Source organism: Sceloporus occidentalis, unplaced genomic scaffold (genome assembly GCF_023333645.1).
Source record: "Sceloporus occidentalis isolate IW3139 unplaced genomic scaffold, rSceOcc1.0.p SCAF_4, whole genome shotgun sequence".
NCBI lineage: Eukaryota > Metazoa > Chordata > Lepidosauria > Squamata > Phrynosomatidae > Sceloporus > Sceloporus occidentalis.
In genome coordinates, this window is record NW_028316984.1 from 134,903,986 (window position 1) to 134,922,131 (window position 18,146).

An 18,146-nucleotide genomic window follows, 5' to 3' on the forward strand; every position below is an offset into this window, starting at 1 on the left:
ATCTGTACACTATTTCTTTTCCCTAGTCTAGACTGAGATTTGAATAAGGCAAGTATGAGCAACCTTAGATATAACTGGATTTCCTCCCCAAACATGTTTATATTACATTAGTGTAGCTTATTATTGCTGTCTTGTCCTTCTTTAGATTGGAAATTTACAAATTTTCTGTGTTTGTGAGTAGGATAGAAAAGTAGCCGTTTATGGGACTATGCACCTATCACAAAGCTCTTCAGTTTGTAACAACACTGTCTTTTTTGGGTTATTTTTTTATGGGCTTACGTACGATTCAGTAATTTTAATATGGTATACTCACAGACTTCAAGTTTTTAGACAATGTTTAGAAAATCAAGATTTGGCATAATCTACTGGCTCTGACACTGTAATGATTCCCTTTCAGCTGAGTTCTGTCTTGCTTTTAATTTCTGTGGTTTGTGAGGTTTGCTTTAATCCCTGTTTATGATCCCAGATGGTGACATCATGATACAGAAAAGGCAACCAACAGCTTTAAGCTGGGTTGGGAAATCACCTTTTCTTCTGATCTGTCCAGAGAAAGGTGTTCAGCTGCTCATTTCAAAGGCATAATAAGTGTATAGGGAAAAGTAGTTTCTATTAATTTGGATAATGGATTGAATGCAGCTTTGTTTCTTCTGGCATTCCCTGAATGGAACTGTGATCAGAAAATTCACACCAGTGGGAATGATGAAGCAGTTGGTTTTCACTGATTATTCCTTCATCTTTAACCCCAGACCATCTCCTACAGTATCCTGGAAGGTCCCCAAGCCTGAAGTAGCTTTTTGGAAAGGAGGAATAGAAGATTGCAAAGGAAGAAGAAAATCACAGACATACAGATAATGATTTTTCATACAAGTATGTCATTATGAAAGGCATCAATACTTTCATAGCTCCTTTCGATTCTTCTGAAAAATCTGCTTGTAAGTGAACTCAGAAATTTTGAACATACTGTTCCGTGTGTGTGTGTGTGTGTGTGAGTGAGTGAGTGAGTGAGTGTATGGCTTTTCTTCATGAATGAAGATTCAGGAAGGACTCATCCCATGCTTTCTACAAGCAGGTTGATGACTAAAAAGACCAATCCGAGATAAACAAGTCTGGTTGCAGAAAGCACAGCAGAAAGTCTCCTTGGGTGATGTTTCCGGGTTGTGGTTCTTTCTGTGTTGTCGTTTCTCTTCGAGACTTCGGCGTGAGCTTTCAAAAAAGGCTGCAGCATCGTGGATAGTGCGTCTCCATGCCTCCTGATGCAAGGCCAGAGTGGACCATTGTTGGTGATCAATTTGGCCGAGCCTGAGATGTTGTTTCAGGGAGTCCTTGTATCTCTTCTTTGGAGCGCTCCTCTTACACTGACCCGTGGCGAGTTCACCATAGAATATTATTTTTGGGAGGCAATGGTCCTTCATCCTAGAAACATGTCCTACCCAGGGCAGCTGCGTCCTCAATAGCATGGCCTCAATGCTGGTGATCCCTGCTTGCTTAAGGACAGCAACATTTGTCACATAGTCAGTCCAGTGCATATTTAGAATTGTGCATAAACAGCGCTGATGAAAGCGTTCGAGGAGTCGTAGGTGTTGGCGATAGGTGCCCCATGTTTCAGACCCATAAAGGAGACTAGACAGTATAATGGCTCTATACACACCGATTTTTGTGCTTCGCCTCAGGTGTTTGTTACTTCAGACTCTTTTGTGAAGTCTTCCAAATGCACTATATGCCTTTGCTAATCTGTGATCGATCTCTTTATCAATCTTGGCGTCTGAGGAGATGATGCTTCCCAGGTAGGGGAACTGCTGGATGGACTTAAGCACAGATTTGCCTACAGTGATGTGGGGATGGTAGTGTGCTTCCTGTGGTGCTGGCTGGTAGAGAACTTCCAGCCTGGCTTCCAGCCCAAAGAGCTCTGCAGCTGTAGCAAAACAAGATGTTAGGTGCTGCAGAGCTGCTTCCGTATGGGCAACGAGGGCTGCATCGTCAGCAAAAAGCAGCTCACGGACTAGATAGTTTAGTGCGGGCCCTCAGGCGGCTTAAGTTAAACAGGCTACCATCAGTACGGTAGCGTATATAAATGCCGTCTTCTTCTTCGAGATCTGCCGTAGCCCTTTGGAGCATCATGCTGAAGAAGATTGTAAATAGAGTTGGAGCAAGAACACAACCTTGTTTCACACCATTTGTTATTAGAAAGGGCTCTGAGAGAGTGTCGCCATATCTGACTTGACCTTGCTGGCCTTCATGTAGCAGGATAATTATTTTGAGGAATTTGGGGGGCATCCTAGTCGTTCCAGGATCTGCCACAGACCTTTTCTACTCACAGTGTCGAAGGCTTTGATGAGGTCAACAAATGTTACATAGAGTCCTTTGTTCTGCTCTCTACATTTCTCTAGCAGTTGTCTAAGGGCAAATACTATATCTGTAGTGCTCCTATTAGCTCTAAAGCCACATTGGCTTTCAGGGAGAAGTTCTTCTGCAATAGCAGGAACTAATCTGTTCAGGAGTATCCTTGCAAGGATTTTTCGAGCAATGGAGAGCAGTGTTATACCTCGATAGTTGGAGACCAGTGTTATACCTCAATAGTTTGAGCAATCTGATTGCTCAAACTATATATATATATATATATATATATATATATATATATTTCTATGCGCTCGTGTTCCTCTGCTGTTGTGAATCCCTCTAGTTCATAAACATCAACTGAAAATGGACCTCTAATCCAGTTTTTGCTTGCATCAGGAGCAAAAAAATATTCACAGAATCTGTGCTGTAATCTTTCAAATGCCATGTGATAAGTGATGTGTCCTTTTGAAACAACTCTTCATTGTTGGAAACAAGAAAATGTGTAAGGCTTGGAAATGTCTTATTGTTTCAGTTCGATAGGCGACGATGCCACAATTCCAGCTTTTTCATCATTGCTTTGATCTTGTCTTCAACCTGAAAAACTGTAACTTTTCTCCTTGAAGATTTAAGTTGAGCATATTTAAATGAGTGAAGATATCTGACAGATATGCTAATTTTTGTAACCAGAAAAAATCTGCCAAATGATCACTGAGGTGAAATTGCTGCTCCACAAGGAATACTCTTATCTCGTCTCTCAGTTCCCAAAAATGAGACACATCTTTACCTTGTGATAGCCAACAAACTTGACAATGTAGCAAAACCTTTCTATATCTTTGCAAACTGTTCAGAAAGTCTTGAATTCAGTAATTTACTTTTTATAAAATTGAAAATGTTGACTGATTCATTAAAGTCTGTTTTAGTTTTTCTGGTAACTTAGTAGCAACTAGATCTTCCCTATGAATGTAGCAATGGCACCAAGTCACCAACAGTATGATTTGCTTAATCTGGGCAACAAATCCAGTAAACTTTCCTGACATTGCTCATTCCCTGTCTGTGCTAATTCCAACAGATTTCAACCAATCCATGTCCTCATGAACCTCATTTAAGATATTAAATCAGGGGTAGGCAACCTTTTGGAGCCGGGGGCCGGGTTGCTGTCCCTCAGACAAGTTGGGGGGCTGAAGCCGAGGGGTGGAGCTTCCACCCTCCGGGGGGGGGGCGGGGCTGCGTGCTGGGGGCGGAGCTTCCACCCTCCAGGGGCGGAGCCTCCACCGAAGCCCCGCAAGGAGGAAGAGGCGTGTGCCCGCCCTCTCCTCCTCGGTCCCTTTCTGGACAAACACCCCCAACCTGCATTCCAAAACACACACAACAGCACATTTGTGCATTTCACACTTTGGAAGGTGACACTCTCTCGGCTTCAGAAACAGTAGTTGCCTGCCTCTCAAGCTCACTCATCATCATCACCATCATCACACTATCATTGTCAAAGCAAGGGAGACTTGTTAGCATTAAAAGCACACAAAACACGCTTTGGAAGGTGACACTTTCTCAGCTTCAGAAACAGTAGTTGCATGAATCTCAAGCTCACTCATCATCATCACCATCATCACACTATCATTGTCAAAGCAAGGGAGACTTGTTAGCATTAAAAGCACACAAAACACGCTTTGGAAGGTGACACTTTCTCAGCTTCAGAAACAGTAGTTGCATGGCTCTCAAGCTCACTCATCATCATCACCATCATCACACTATCATTGTCAAAGCAAGGGAGACTTGTTAGCATTAAAAGCACACAAAACACGCTTTGGAAGGTGACACTTTCTCAGCTTCAGAAACAGTAGTTGCCTGCCTCTCAAGCTCACTCATCATCATCACCATCATCACACTATCATTGTCAAAGCAAGGGAGACTTGTTAGCATTAAAAGCACACAAAACACGCTTTGGAAGGTGAAACTTTCTCAGCTTCAGAAACAGTAGTTGCATGGCTCTCAAGCTCACTCATCATCATCACCATCACCACGACCACCACTATCATTGTTACAGCAGACCTTTTAGCATTAAATGCACTGAAACTACACAGAAATGCACTGCTCCTCCTTCCTTCCTCCCCTTTCTTCCTCCTTCCTCCTCTTCTTTCTCCCTCCTCTTCTTCTTCCTCCCTGCTTCTCTTCCTCCTACTTCTTTCCTTCCTCCTCCTCCCTCCTTTTCCTCCTTCCTTCCTCCTCCTCCCTCCTCTTCCTCTTTCCTTCCTCCCTCCTCCTCCTCCTCCCCCCCCCGCGCCTTCCTTCCCTGCCTGGAGAGAGCCGGCCAGGGCCAAGGGAGACCTTGCTGCAGAGGGGCTCCTTGGCTCTGGCAGCCCTCCCGCTGGCGGGGAGAGCCGGCCAGAGCCAAGGAGGCCTCGCTACAGCAAAGCCTCCTTGGCTCTGGAAGCCCTTCCGCCGGCGGGGAGAGCCGGCCAGAGCCAAGGAGGCCTCGCTACAGCGAAGCCTCCTTGGCTCTGGAAGCCCTTCCGCCGGCGGGGAGAGCCGGCCAGAGCCAAGGAGGCCTCGCTACAGCGAAGCCTCCTTGGCTCTGGCAGCCCGCCCGCCGGCGCCAGTGACGGCCCCAGCCTCACAGAGGCCCGCTGCCGCCGTCTGAGCCCAATTTGAGAGCTCCGGCGGCTGCAGCGGGCCTCCTGGAGGCTGAAGTCTCGCGCGACCTCTTGTGTGGTCGCGCGAGACTTCGCCCCTGGGCGCCGCCATTTTTTCGTCCAAAATGGTGGTGAAGTCTTGCGCGACCTCAGAGAAGGTCGCGTGAGACTTCGCCGCCATTTTGGACGAAAAAATGGCGGCGTCCAGAGCGGCAAAAAGCCGCGACCGCCGCCGGTGGTGGCGGCGGCGGCGGCAGCCGCAGTCGGGGGCCACTCCAACGGCCTCCGCGGGCTGCATCCGGCCCGCGGGCCGGAGGTTGCCGACCCCTGTATTAAATATTACTTCAGCTGTAGTGTTCCTCTCCAATGAGGAGAGGAATAATAAGTCTTCAAAAATATTTATGTTGTACTCATATCTAACGTAGCACAATAAGGTTGCTTTGTTATGTCTGTGCTTTCGTCCAGTTGCAGAGTAATGTGTGAATTCTTTCTAACAACTGTTCCTTGATATTGGCTGACAAATGACACTTCCTGACTTTGTCATTAGCAAAGGTATTAAGGAAAGGTCCTTGGCAGACAGCTTTCTTGTTGATCAATGCAGAAACCATGATTCCAGCAGGTAATATAAGTTCTTCAGCTGTTATGTGTGGTTTTCCTGTTTTTGCTGTTAGCTAAGAAACTTTTAATGCATTTTGTCACTACAACCAGTTGCAATCATAGTTACCATTTTTTTCTTTATCAAAAATTATCCCTTTACCCAGGCTGGTCCCCAAAACTCCAGCCTATATGAATCGTGCCACTCACCATTCCCTTGATCCAAAGCACACTGCAGAAATAATCCAGTTTTAACTGCCCTGGCTCAGTGCTAGGGAATCCTGAAAATTGTAGTTTCTTGTGGCACCAAAGAACTCTGATAGAGAAGGCTAAATGTCTCTCAAAACTACAGTTTCCAGAATTCCCTAGTATTGGGTCAGAGCTGTTAAAGTGATCTGAAACTGGATTATGTCTGCAGTGAGTTTTGGAACCTTGTTTCTCCAAATTCTTCCCTTTCTGGGTTCGGTTACTAAGCTTCAAGGTGACCTCTTTATATATGAACTTGCAACTCAGTTATTGTATGGGTTCGCTCGTATGTATGTCAACAGGGTTGACAGACAGAGAAAGATTTAAAATAACAACAGAAATAGATTTATTAAACTCAGTATGAGAATATAATAAACTCTAATATTCTGTTATTTAGGTTTCCCAATATCATAGGCAGTTTTGCCTTCTTTCTCAAATCCAAAATTCTCTCTCTATTAGCTCAAAACCCTGTCTGTGTCAGCCTGACACCCGATCGGTATCAGCCCCCAACCCCCACTATTTCTGCGCGAACACACACTCCTGCTTGTGATACTTTCTAATCACCTGCAGCCACCCCTCACAGAAATTGTGACTGACTACCTTGAAACCAAGTCTGCCTACTGCTTCCTTCCCACTGACTTTATCAAAGCTCTTGCTCCTTACTTCTGAAATAACAAACAAACACACAATGATCTTTGTGGCATGTTTTTTATGTTTAGTATCAACATGTCTTTGCAGTTTTGACAATTTCATAGCCTCGTTGGAAATCCATTGTAATGCAACACACACTGTGGTAGTTGCTTTTCTTCTAGGACATTTTAATGTGACACACGGTTGGTAGTTGCTTGTCTTCTAAGCCTGTACACTTGAAGCCAATCAATGGATATTCCTTGTGGTAACAGTGATGCCCTTTAAGATTACTGGAAGAGATTTTGCTTTGCTTTGAACAGGATGCACCCATATCAACTTTGTCAGTACTGTACAAACATTTGAAATAATGTTTCAAATTCAGACAGCAATCCAGCCTGAAGTTCAGTCAATATGTATTGTTATGAAATTCACCACAATAACATCTAAAAGTCATTTTCCCAGCAATAACGAACTCCTTTTATGTGCAGAAATTGAAGAAGAAACACTATCACTTTCAATCATCCGCAGTTATCAATCCAAATACTTATTCACACTCACTGGCTCCAACTCACTTTTCCTGCAAACATGGCCATCCTTCTACACATGAATTTCTTTGAGAGCTTTCCCAACACAGCTATAGAATTCTGGGAAGCAATAGATGTCCTGAGAATGTGGTGGCACAACATGGACAACACAAAATATTAGTGCAGCTATGAAGGCAGTTTTTGGCTGTACATGTGGCAGCAAGAACTGCCCGGTGCTTTTTCTCACCCACTCAACGTCATTAACTTGCATGTTTTCACATGTGCAAGTGCTCAGTACATTTTTTTTGCTATCAAACAGTTATTTGCATAACCATTTTTTAAACTGTTGTTTTTAATGAGGTGGTAGGTTAGTACAATTAGTACAATTGATGGATCAAGATGAAATTTGATACAAAAATAACTTGGGTAAATATCCTTTTTTAACTGTAAAAGTTCATAACATTTCTTCAATCGTTTCCAGACCTCCTAGGGTGGACCACAAGTGAACAACCACTGATCTAATTATTTATTATCAATGTAAGTATGCATTGCCTATGAATGTTTTTAGGAAAAGGCAGAGATGATGGATGGATAGCTGTTTTATTATTGAGCTTTTATTAACAAGCACTGTGACAGATTGTTTCAGATCTTTTTTATTCATGTTTCTGAGCCCTGCACACTTTTGAGCATAAAGTACAATAAAAGAGTGGTGTCATTATTATCAGATGTCAAAGAAACTATAGGTATCTCTTTTTAAAGACAGCTTTTTGATTCAACTATTTTAAACTATCTGAAACATGTTCTAAGCTAGGTGAAGGTGGAGTTATTTTTAATTGACTTCAGTGCACTTTGAATCAGGCCTTTGGGGCATTGTAGGTCTATTCTGGTCATGTCTTTATCTTGTCATCTACTGCTAAGTAACAATTTGTGTCTTCCTCTGATTTGTACATACAGAAAGTACTTGATAATTATAAAAGAATTTATAAGCGTCCAGCAGCACTTACCTAAAATAGCAAATAGTTGAAGGGAAAGGGTAAAAAATCTAGCTGTGCTGGGGGAAAAACTTTGATATTACTTTGATGTATAACTAGACAAATGAGCAACATGACTGTGCAAATTGGAGACTAATCATGTTATGTCCAGAGAGAAGTTTTCCTAGACCCATAGCAGAAAGTTAACTTTTCTGTTATTGTGTGTGTGTGTGTGTGTGTGTATGTGGGTATGAGAGTGGGTTCACAAAAGATCTTGAAACAGTTTTCAAAAGTTTTCTGGAGGGGAACTGACTTGTCACTGAACAGTTAGTGTATTAAATGTTATTAAATGGATCTTACTCTATGAAGTGCAAAAGAACTAAGAGGGTCCCTTGTTTGCCATGGATTCTGGTTACTGTGGGGAAGCTACCTGTTGAGAAGATCTTCCCCCACTGAGGATAAGCATGAATCTTTTCATTAATTTTCTCACAGGAGACTCACTAAGCTGCTGTCTCAGAGAAATACTTTCATGATCTCTCTGGAAGATTTGAAACATTTGCCAAACTTAAGTGAAGTACAGGGTCATGAACAGCATGAATCCATTTTCTTTAAGGTATCTCGTATTGTGCCTTTTCTTTTCTTTTCTTTGGTGGTGTTACGATTTAATTTGCATGTTGAACTTTAATAGCATCTTAAAGGGGCACTTTCAGATGCTCATGAAACTTGATATTCCTGATTTCTAAGATCTTTCTAAAAAGAAACAAAGAAACTGCATGAGAGACCAAGAGACTTATTAAATGACATTGCCCTGCAGTGTTCACAGCTAAGAAACTGAAACTTTGTAATAGAGCAAAGGACTCTGTAAGTAAAACTGTCCAGTTACCAGATGGCCCTTGTTTCAAAGAGTTATTCCCAATTCACAGACATCACAGTTCTGCAAAATATAACTGATGTGCTTCATTTTGGACATTATAACTCTATGCACAGATAGCCCAACCTCAAAGCATCCCCATTTTTAAATAACATTGTCACAGACTTAATGAGTCTAAGTGATACTCTTATTGAGATCTAGTTTGTGGGTGACTTTTCACAAACAAAAGAAGTGTACTCACATGCTTTCACCCTGCACTTACTCAGGATGCTGCCATCTTAAATCAAAGTTTTTTTTTATTTTTATTAAAGATTATGTCATTTAATAATACATAAAACACAACCAATAGTTCTACACGAGGGCTTTAATAAATAACTCACATATACCTAAAGCATAACACAACAAGAGAGAAAAGGAAAAAAAAAGAAAAGAAAAAAAAAAGAATTCACAACACTATACATTTTCCTACATTACCTCCTAAACACTCTAGACATTAACTACACATAACTAAAACAATTCTTCCGTTCTTTTGCACTTAGATAATATAATTTATAACTTCTTTTGTGGTCCTTGTTTATCATTGTGCTATTATCATGTACCTGCTATCTATAAATAAATCTATTTCTAACGAACTCTAGCATATGTAATCATTTCCTTAGCATTATTGTCTGATATTCTATATACATATCATAGTCTGGTATCTTTAATATGATTAATACATTGTTACTATATCTTAGTTCTATTTAATCTTTAAATCCTTCTGTAAAAAGTTCTTTTCTTTCTTGTTGTAAAAAATCCATCACTTCCTTCCAATCTTTGTGAAATTCTTCTATATCTTCGTTATTCAATAGTCTTGTTAATTTGTCCATTTCTGCTAATTCATAAATTTTAACAATCCATTCTTCCAATTTTGGTAAGCTTTCTTCTTTCCATCTACGTGCCAATATGATTTCTTGCTGCAGTGATCAAGAGAAATATTATTCTACCGTGTTTTTTTTCTAATGATCTATCAATTATATTTAACAAGTAGGTCTCCGGTGTGAATTTAAATTTTATTTTCAGTATGTTACAAATTGTTTTATGGATTAATTGCCAATATTTTTTAACTTTGGAACAAGTCCACCAGCTATGATAAAAAGTTCCTTTTTCTTTTTGACATTTCCAGCATTGATTGATAATTCCATAAATTTTAGCTAATTTCTCTGGTGTAATATACCATCTATAGAGCATCTTATAATAATTTTCTCTTAGATTTTGGCTTCTTGTATATTTTAATCTTCTGTTCCAGGTAAACTCCCATTGTTCCAATTCGATATTATGTCCAATGTTTTGAGCCCAAATTATCATATTACTTTTAATTAAATCAAAGTTTTATAAATAACTTGGGGATAGAATAACTTCTGTCCCACCCCCACAATTGTTTGTTCTTCTTAACTGCCCTCAAGTCATCCACAGCTCATGGCAACCGTGTGGATGAGACATCTCCAAGCCTCCCTATCCTCCACTGCTCTGCTTAGGTCCTGCAGATTAAGGCCTTTGACCTGTCTGATTGAGTCTAGCCATGTGGCGGTGCTGTCTTCTTCTCTTTCTACTTCTCTCTGCCTTTCCTAGCATTATGGTCTTTTCTTTTTTTATTATTATTTTAAGACAAGATAACCCCCCGCCCCAAGCCTGTAACAAATAATCATGAAACCTTTACATATAAAGAAAGAGCTCATCTCTTTAATACTAAAAAGCCTTCTCTATTTGACTAGCCCTTCTAACTCTTCCTTTTTTACTATTTTACTCTTACAGTGGGTCCTCCCCTTACATGAGGGATCCGTTCCAGATCCTCCCGAGTAAGGGGGAATCTGCATATGCTCACATACCATTAGAAACAATGGGACGCGGTCATGCAGTGACACGGCAGCACACGCTACGGGTGTGCACTGTTAGGACGTGGAAAGCTGCGCTGTGTCCAACATGACCACCTACAGAGTTGAACCACGTCGACAGGACACCAGGGAGAAGGAATCTGAAGAGATGTCTGCAAAGGTATTCAGGCCAAGAAGGAAAAGATTCCTTCACTACTGCAAACGGCCTTAAGCTCCCGGCTTGAGAAATAACGACAAGAGCACTTCAAGCCTTCACTCTACACGAGGGCTTTAATAAATAAGTTACTTTAATAAATAAATTACTTTGCCAACCAAACAACCATAACAACAAAACAGAGAGGCAGTTACTCTAACACCAACTGTCATAACTGACACTCTCTCTCAGGACTGACAGCATCAACATTCCATAATGCAAGTGTCAACTGTCAACTGCCACTGGAATTGTAATAGGTTCCGCTACAGCTCTATCTTGTGGACACATAAATGTCATTTCCTAACATGCACACCATTGTTTTTCTCGCTGTGCGGCTTCCGCATAAGCTGGAAGACGCATATGGTGTGGGTGCACTCTACTTCTAGCATTATTCTCTTTTGTAATGAGTTGTGCCTTCTCATGATGTGGCCAAAGTATGACAGTTTCAGTTTTGCCATCTTGGCTTCCACAGAGAGTTCAGGCTTGACATGTTCAAGGACACATTTGTTTGTCTTTTTGCCTGTCCACAGTATCCTCAGCACTGTTCTCCAGCACCACATCTCAGTTGAGTTTATTTTCTTCCTCTCCACTTTCTTCACTATCCGTCTGGCTTTTGTATCCATACAATTTCTCTTACTGAGGCTTCCATACTGTATACCTACGGCTTTAAGATCATTTTGACCCTGCTGGTGCTCTTGGACATCTCAGCGGCCTTCGATACCATTGACCATGGTATCCTTCTGGAACGCCTGAGAGAGTTGGGTATTGGAGGCACTGCATTGCAGTGGTTCCGATCCTACCTCTCGGGCAGGTTCCAGATGGTGTCGCTTGGGGACAGCTGTTCGGCCAAGAGGGAGCTCAAATCGGGGGTCCCTCAAGGTGCGATTCTGTCCCCAATGCTATTCAACATTTACATGAAGCCGCTGGGAGAGATCATCTGGAGACATGGGGCGGGGTGTTATCAGTACGTTGATGACACCCAAATATACTTCTCTATGTCTCGGACTGAAGCAGTGACTAAGGATGGCATCTCTCCTCTGAATGCCTGTCTTGGGGCAGTAATGGCCTGGATGAGGGAAAACTGACTCAGGCTGAATCCAGGTAAGACGGAGGTACTTGCTATAGGAACCCCGAATCCAGGAATGGAGTTGTGTCAGCCAGTTCTGGATGGGGTCACACTTCCCCTGAAGGATTCTGTTCGCAGCTTGGGGGTGCTTCTTGACTCGTCATTCCAACTGACAGCTCAGGTGGATGCGACAGTCAAGAGCGCCTGCTATCACCTTCGTCTGATATGCCAACTGCGCCCCTTCCTGGAGCCGAGGAACCTGGAAACAGTAGTACATGCACTGGTAACCTCTCGATTGGACTTCTGTAATGTGCTCTACTTGGAGCTACCCTTGTGCCAAGTTCGGAAACTTCAGCTGGTACAAAATATGGCAGCCAGATTGATCACGGGAACTTCTAGGAATGACCATATAACACCAGTCTTGAAGTCCCTGCACTGGCTGCCTATTAGTTTCCGGGCAAAGTACAAGGTGTTGGTGATTACCTTTAAAGCCCTACATGGCTTGGGCCCAGAGTACTTGAGGGAACGCCTTCTTCCCTATTGTCCGTCCCGCACACTAAGGTCCTCTGGAAGAAATCTACTACAGCCAAAAAAAAATCTAGGCTAACATCTGTCTCCCAAAGGGCCTTCTCTACTACTGCTCCTAAACTGTGGAACGACATGCCGGAGGAGATCCGTCACATTTCCACTCTGGCAGCTTTCAAGAAAGCGCTCAAGACGGATCTCTTCCGGCAGGCCTTTCCAACTTAGTTACCCTCCCCAGATATAGAGATATTTGTCCCCTCATCTGTCTATTTCCCCCCACCAATGTTTCTGCCTATTTTTTTTTTTGTTCAATGTTTTTAATGTTTTTAATGTTTTAATATTATTACTGTTTAATTCTTGTTTTAGTACTGGGAATGAGGGGGGGGTGGTAGGTCTAGGGTTTGATTTTTTAACTCTATTGTAATTTGTTGTATTTTTTTGTTGTAACCTGCCCGGATTCTTTGTGATTGGGCGGGCTAGAAATAAATCTATTATTATTATTATTATTATTATTACTTTGTACTGCATCTGAAGAAGTGCGTTTATATCCACAAATGCTCATGCTAAATTAAAAACCAATTAGCCATAAAGTTGATGCCACATTTATTTTTCATCTCCCTCCCTTCCTCCTTTTTATCAGGGAAACCCAGGAAATCCTAAAAGAAGAGAGAGGAGGGCTCTCTCTCTTTATTGCTTTTGGCCAATGGCCATTGCAAAAATCAAAGTAATATTACAATACACATAAAATTTCCATAAAAACAGTATACAACAGATTGTACCAAATAGCAAAAGTTTAACATTAACTTGGATAACTTGGATAACACGAATATGTTAAGAAGAGAGAGGAGGGAACTATTAGAGAAAAGTAGAATATAGAATCAGCTATATGAAGAGACAAGCAAATTGGCATGCTGGTTTAACTAGAACTTAGCAAGAAGTATGGAATGTATTGTTAGACCAAGATAATCAACATGAGTGTCAAGGAAGTGTAGTTATTAATTTTCAAACAGCTGTTGGTTCTCCTCTGACAGAAACACACAGACCCTTGCAAGATTTCCTTTTTCACAGCACTAATATATTGAAATTCAGACAGTCATCCACACTGTTGTTCTGTCATGTTAAAGCCATAGCCTCCATTACATAAGGTAGAAACTTCTATTTCACATAGCTTGTGAAACTACTAAGCAAGTGTAAGTGTGAGTCAGTCAAAGGTTTCGGTTACATTTCAAATTAGAGAAGCTACTTAATACGAATTTTATCTAAACAGATTATAGCACCTGGAAATCCTGCTGGAATAAATGTGGGATTGAAAAGTCAAAACTGGGTGTTATTAAATGCAACCACGGCTGGGTGAGTGCAACCCATATGCAGCTCGGACCCCAGCCACACTTATCCATATGCTTTTCAAAAACAACAAGCTCCTGCTTTTGAAAAGTGGCTGGATAAGTGCTGTTGGGGTCTTGGCTGCACATGGGTTGCACTTGCCCCACTGCAGCTGTATGTGATAACACCTGTTTTTTACTTTTCAATACTGCGTCTATCCCAGCAGGATTTCCAGGTGCAATAATCTCCCTAGCTGGGAGCTAGGGAGGGAAAAGATAGGTGAAATCCACCAGATTCTTGCAGTGGCCTGTTTGCCATGAAGCACCAGACAGAATGATTTATTTACATGAGTTGGTTATGAAAATCTTTTTGTATACATTCCAAAGCAATGGTTATCTGACATGAAAGTTTAATGTTTTGTTCTTGCAAATCTGACATTGCAAAAGTGTCTCTGAGTGCAGAGAATACCTTCCTTTGGTAAAAACATCAGAACTGACAACAGCAAGCCCTCCTTGCAGCTTTCTTCCTACTATTCTTTTGAGGCTTATACTGAAACAACTAGTGAAACACATTTCACAAATAAATTGGCATTTTTCACTTTAAAAAATATCATAATGATAATCTTGCAGAGATTCTGTGCCTAGTGTACACAAGTAAAATAGTTATGTGTATGTTAGCTCTGTGTAAAATTAAAATATTATTTAGAATAAATTGGACCACTAGTCAGCAGTCTAGCAAGTGCTAGAGGCTCCAGACCAGCTATATCTTCTGTGAAGAACTGTTCTTATGTACTAGCATAATTTATGTCAGTGGCATAATCAAACAGCCTCTAGGGGGATGTTTGTGGAATAACCAGCCACCACCTAGTCCAAACTTGCAAATATGAAGGCGATATAATTCTTTGTGCATGTGTTCGTTTTATTTTCAGCTACATCCTTTATAAATGCACTGCTTTGAATTTTACATTTATTGCACTAAATAAACAAGGTGCATTTAGGTTGTGTTTCTTTAAAGTTCAAAGTGTTCATAAGATACCTGTTAAAAACCCGGCAATGCTTTTATTTGCAGGTGGCATCTGGGGTGGAATGTGGCAGAGATTGAAATCCCTAATGCGGTTGTTTGAGATTAAATTTGGGGAAAGGAGGAGGAAATATCCAAGTCTGCAGAAATAGGTTTTATTTGATCCCAGCATGTTTTCAGGTGCAGCAGGGTTTGGACACTTAAAAGTGAAATTAGTTGTAACATAGGCAGGATACAGACCGCCCCTTTCCCCAACAGATCGGGGCCTCAGCAGCCACAGCGGCAGCCCTGGAGGCCCCGATCTGCTGCTTTTCCAGGCCTCAGGGAAGCGGCAAAACACTGCTTCCCCGAGGCCTGGAAAGGGGTGTCCTTGGGGCCCCAGGGACACCCCGACAGGTTTGAAGCCCCAAGGACACCCCAACAGCGGCGGGGAGAGAGAGAAAGGGGCCGCTTGGCCCCTTTCTCTTCTGTATTGCTGGCACAGCCGTGTAAAGGCCCCGCCAGTGATATGTGTGGCGAAAGGAGCTCCGTTTCGGAGCTCCTTTCAGCCCCGCTGAAAGGGCGCCACAAGTGCCCTGTAGCGGCACCAGCATGTAACGGCCGCACCCCACCTTTTGGACGCGGCATGGCCGTCATGTCAAAATGGCGGTGCCCATGTAGATAGGGCACCGCCATTTTGACGTACGGAGTACATGCTAGGGTTAGGGAGTGTCTGTAAAGGACGCTCCGAGGCAACCCTAGCACATACTCAATACATGCTAAAAGGCCCATCTTGACAGGGCCATAGACCTAAATCTGATTGTCACTCTCAACTATACATTGAATCAATAAGATATATGTAAATGTTAACAAGTTCCCATTGATTAAATACTTTAGCTGAGACTACCAAACAGATTTAAGCATTAGAATGCTCGTGAAGAATGGTTTGATTTTATTCCTGTTTTGCATATATGATGGCATCTCACTGCTAAGTGTTTCAGGATGACAGAGATTATCTAGATCCATTTCAACCTGGCTTCAGGCATAGTTATGGAACAAAGGCGCTTTTCTCACATTTACTGGACAGTCTCGATCAGGAACTGAACAGAGGGAGTATATCTCTGTTGGTTGTGCTGGACCAAAGATTCAAATCCTTTCTATTTTTTCTTGGAAGGGTGATTTTACAAAATGGTGGTTCGGGATTCTTACTCACTGTTGTGACTAGTGAACTATCAAGTTTCTGCCAAGACTGTTGATAATGGCAGGTATTTGCTAAACGTGTACTTCTTAAGCTATCTGATATGATATTGGTGTTTTTCCCCTAGTTTGTCAGGGACCAGTACTATATTTGTGACCATTGATTACAAAAACTGCTACAAACTGGTACCCGTCAGTGAATCATTACATTGAGTAGCACTGAACTAAATGTGCTCCTGTTTCTTGTAGATGTATACATTTTCCAGGATTTTAACTTATTGAGGACCTCAAATTCATCAAGTGAATGCCCATAACCCCAGGAGGTATAGACCTTTGGATGTTGTGTATCTTCCAGTTGAGTACATGATTTCTTACTGGTTTTACCTTCCTATTGCTGCAACTGACACCAATGCTTTACTTTATTGTTTTAGCTTTAACAGCGTGCGTCAAGGAACTCATATTTTGTTTAGAGAGTTCAACTTTATCCAAGCAACACCACATAATAGAGCATCATTTCTAAGGACCTTTTGGCGATGTTTCAGGACGGTGGGGAAAAATGGAGGTAAGTCTAAAAAGAAAATCTCTGTCCTCCTTTCTTGGTAGACTTCCTGTACTATGTTAACATGTTCATTGTAATGTATGACTAGAACTTTGATATCTAATATTTTTAACTTATTGGCTGAACTTTTTGTTCCTCTAAACCTTATCTGCATGTCCTTTCACATCTGTGTAGTTCATAAAAGCATATGCTCTTCAGTAATGTCTGGTGTTTTATCTTGATTGCAATCTCTCCTTTCATCCAGGCAAACCTTTTCTAGTCTGTTTTTCCCCCGTAGGTTTCTACCGGCTACTTTCTAACAGTTGAGGTAAAACAAGGCCAGTAGCTCTGGTGGTGGGGTTTTTAGAAGACAAGGCTTCAAATTAAAGCCTGTCTCATGCTAGGGAAAATTAGGTGTGGATAGGTCTGATTTATGATATACATAAATAGAAACAGCTCAAACACATGTTAAGATATTAAAATGAAAAGCAGTATTTAGTAAAAAGTGCCAATAAACAGCTAGGCTACAATTCTATGGTTCCTAAGATAGTGTTTCCTGGGGCCATAGGCTTCCTTGGATCTCCTTCTCTGAGGGAGAAAGCAGTCTACACTTAGGACGTTATCAGACAAGGGAAATTGGAAGTATAATCCAATGGCAATCCGAACGCAATCATGGGGTTTAACGTTATTGCGTGATAGATTACCACACGCAATTTTGGGCAATGGGAAGTCAGTTCGAGTGCAATCATGCAGTTTCATGTAATTGCGTGATAGACTACCACACACAAATTCGGGCAATGGCATGCTATTTTCGGGCAATGGGAAGCCAGTTTGAACACAATTCACATTCACGTAAATTAACTGAAATAGCAAATTCACGTAAATGTGTTCTGGCCCCACTTTCTTTTCATTTGAAATTAAGAGAAATTCCTCATGTGTGATAAAGTCCTTAGAAAGAGATCTACCCTCATAACCTCCTATGAGGCATCAAGAAGGTCTCCAGCTGGTGTTCCTTCGGCATTGGGGTTTGCAGGAGGATGTGATGGCATTCTAGGAATACTCTGGAAGAAGCTTTGGATCCACAGGATCCCAAACATTTCTGTTCCTCAACTGTACACCCATTAGGAAGGGAAAACTATGCTAGCCAAGTTTTAAGAATTTTACTAGTACAGGAGAAAAGAAGAATACCACCCCTACTAACTTCTCATAATTGGGCACTGAACCCAGCAGGCCATAGGAAAGGTGTTCCGCTGACTTTGAGTCTCTCTCTCCTGCTACATAGGATTGTTCTGCCTGTGAGGTGAGCTATCTAGTTGAAATAATCTGGCCCTCCCAAACTTTGCAGATTTTGGATCAGAACTTGGTTTCTGAATGAAATTTTTATAGGATTTAAGCTGTGGCCATCACACTCATAACTGCAAGACATATCCAGCACATTTGAGATTGAGACAGTTCATGTGAATCCCACTATACTAAATAGAGGTTTATAGTAGTAGTTAAGACTTCAGCATCTATTTTAACATACCATGCCTCCTTTGATTCGACATGACATACGGCAAGAATTCAAAGGAAAGAAGATATGAACAGTTTGGAAGCATGACACTTTTATTAATAAATAATACCAATAA

At 41.6% G+C, this 18,146-nt stretch overlaps 1 protein-coding gene across 4 annotated transcripts in view; it reads left to right on the forward strand.

Annotated features, from left to right (window-relative positions):
* The window catches only part of CSTPP1 (centriolar satellite-associated tubulin polyglutamylase complex regulator 1), a 198,590-nt gene that overhangs the window by 48,865 nt on the left and 131,579 nt on the right, over positions 1-18,146 (forward strand). For all 4 annotated transcript variants that reach the window (XM_089521578.1, XM_089521579.1, XM_089521577.1 and 1 more), the window contains exon 3: positions 16,412-16,542. In XM_089521578.1, the coding sequence (XP_089377704.1) occupies positions 16,412-16,542 (131 nt within the window). The remainder of the gene's footprint in view (positions 1-16,411; positions 16,543-18,146) is intronic.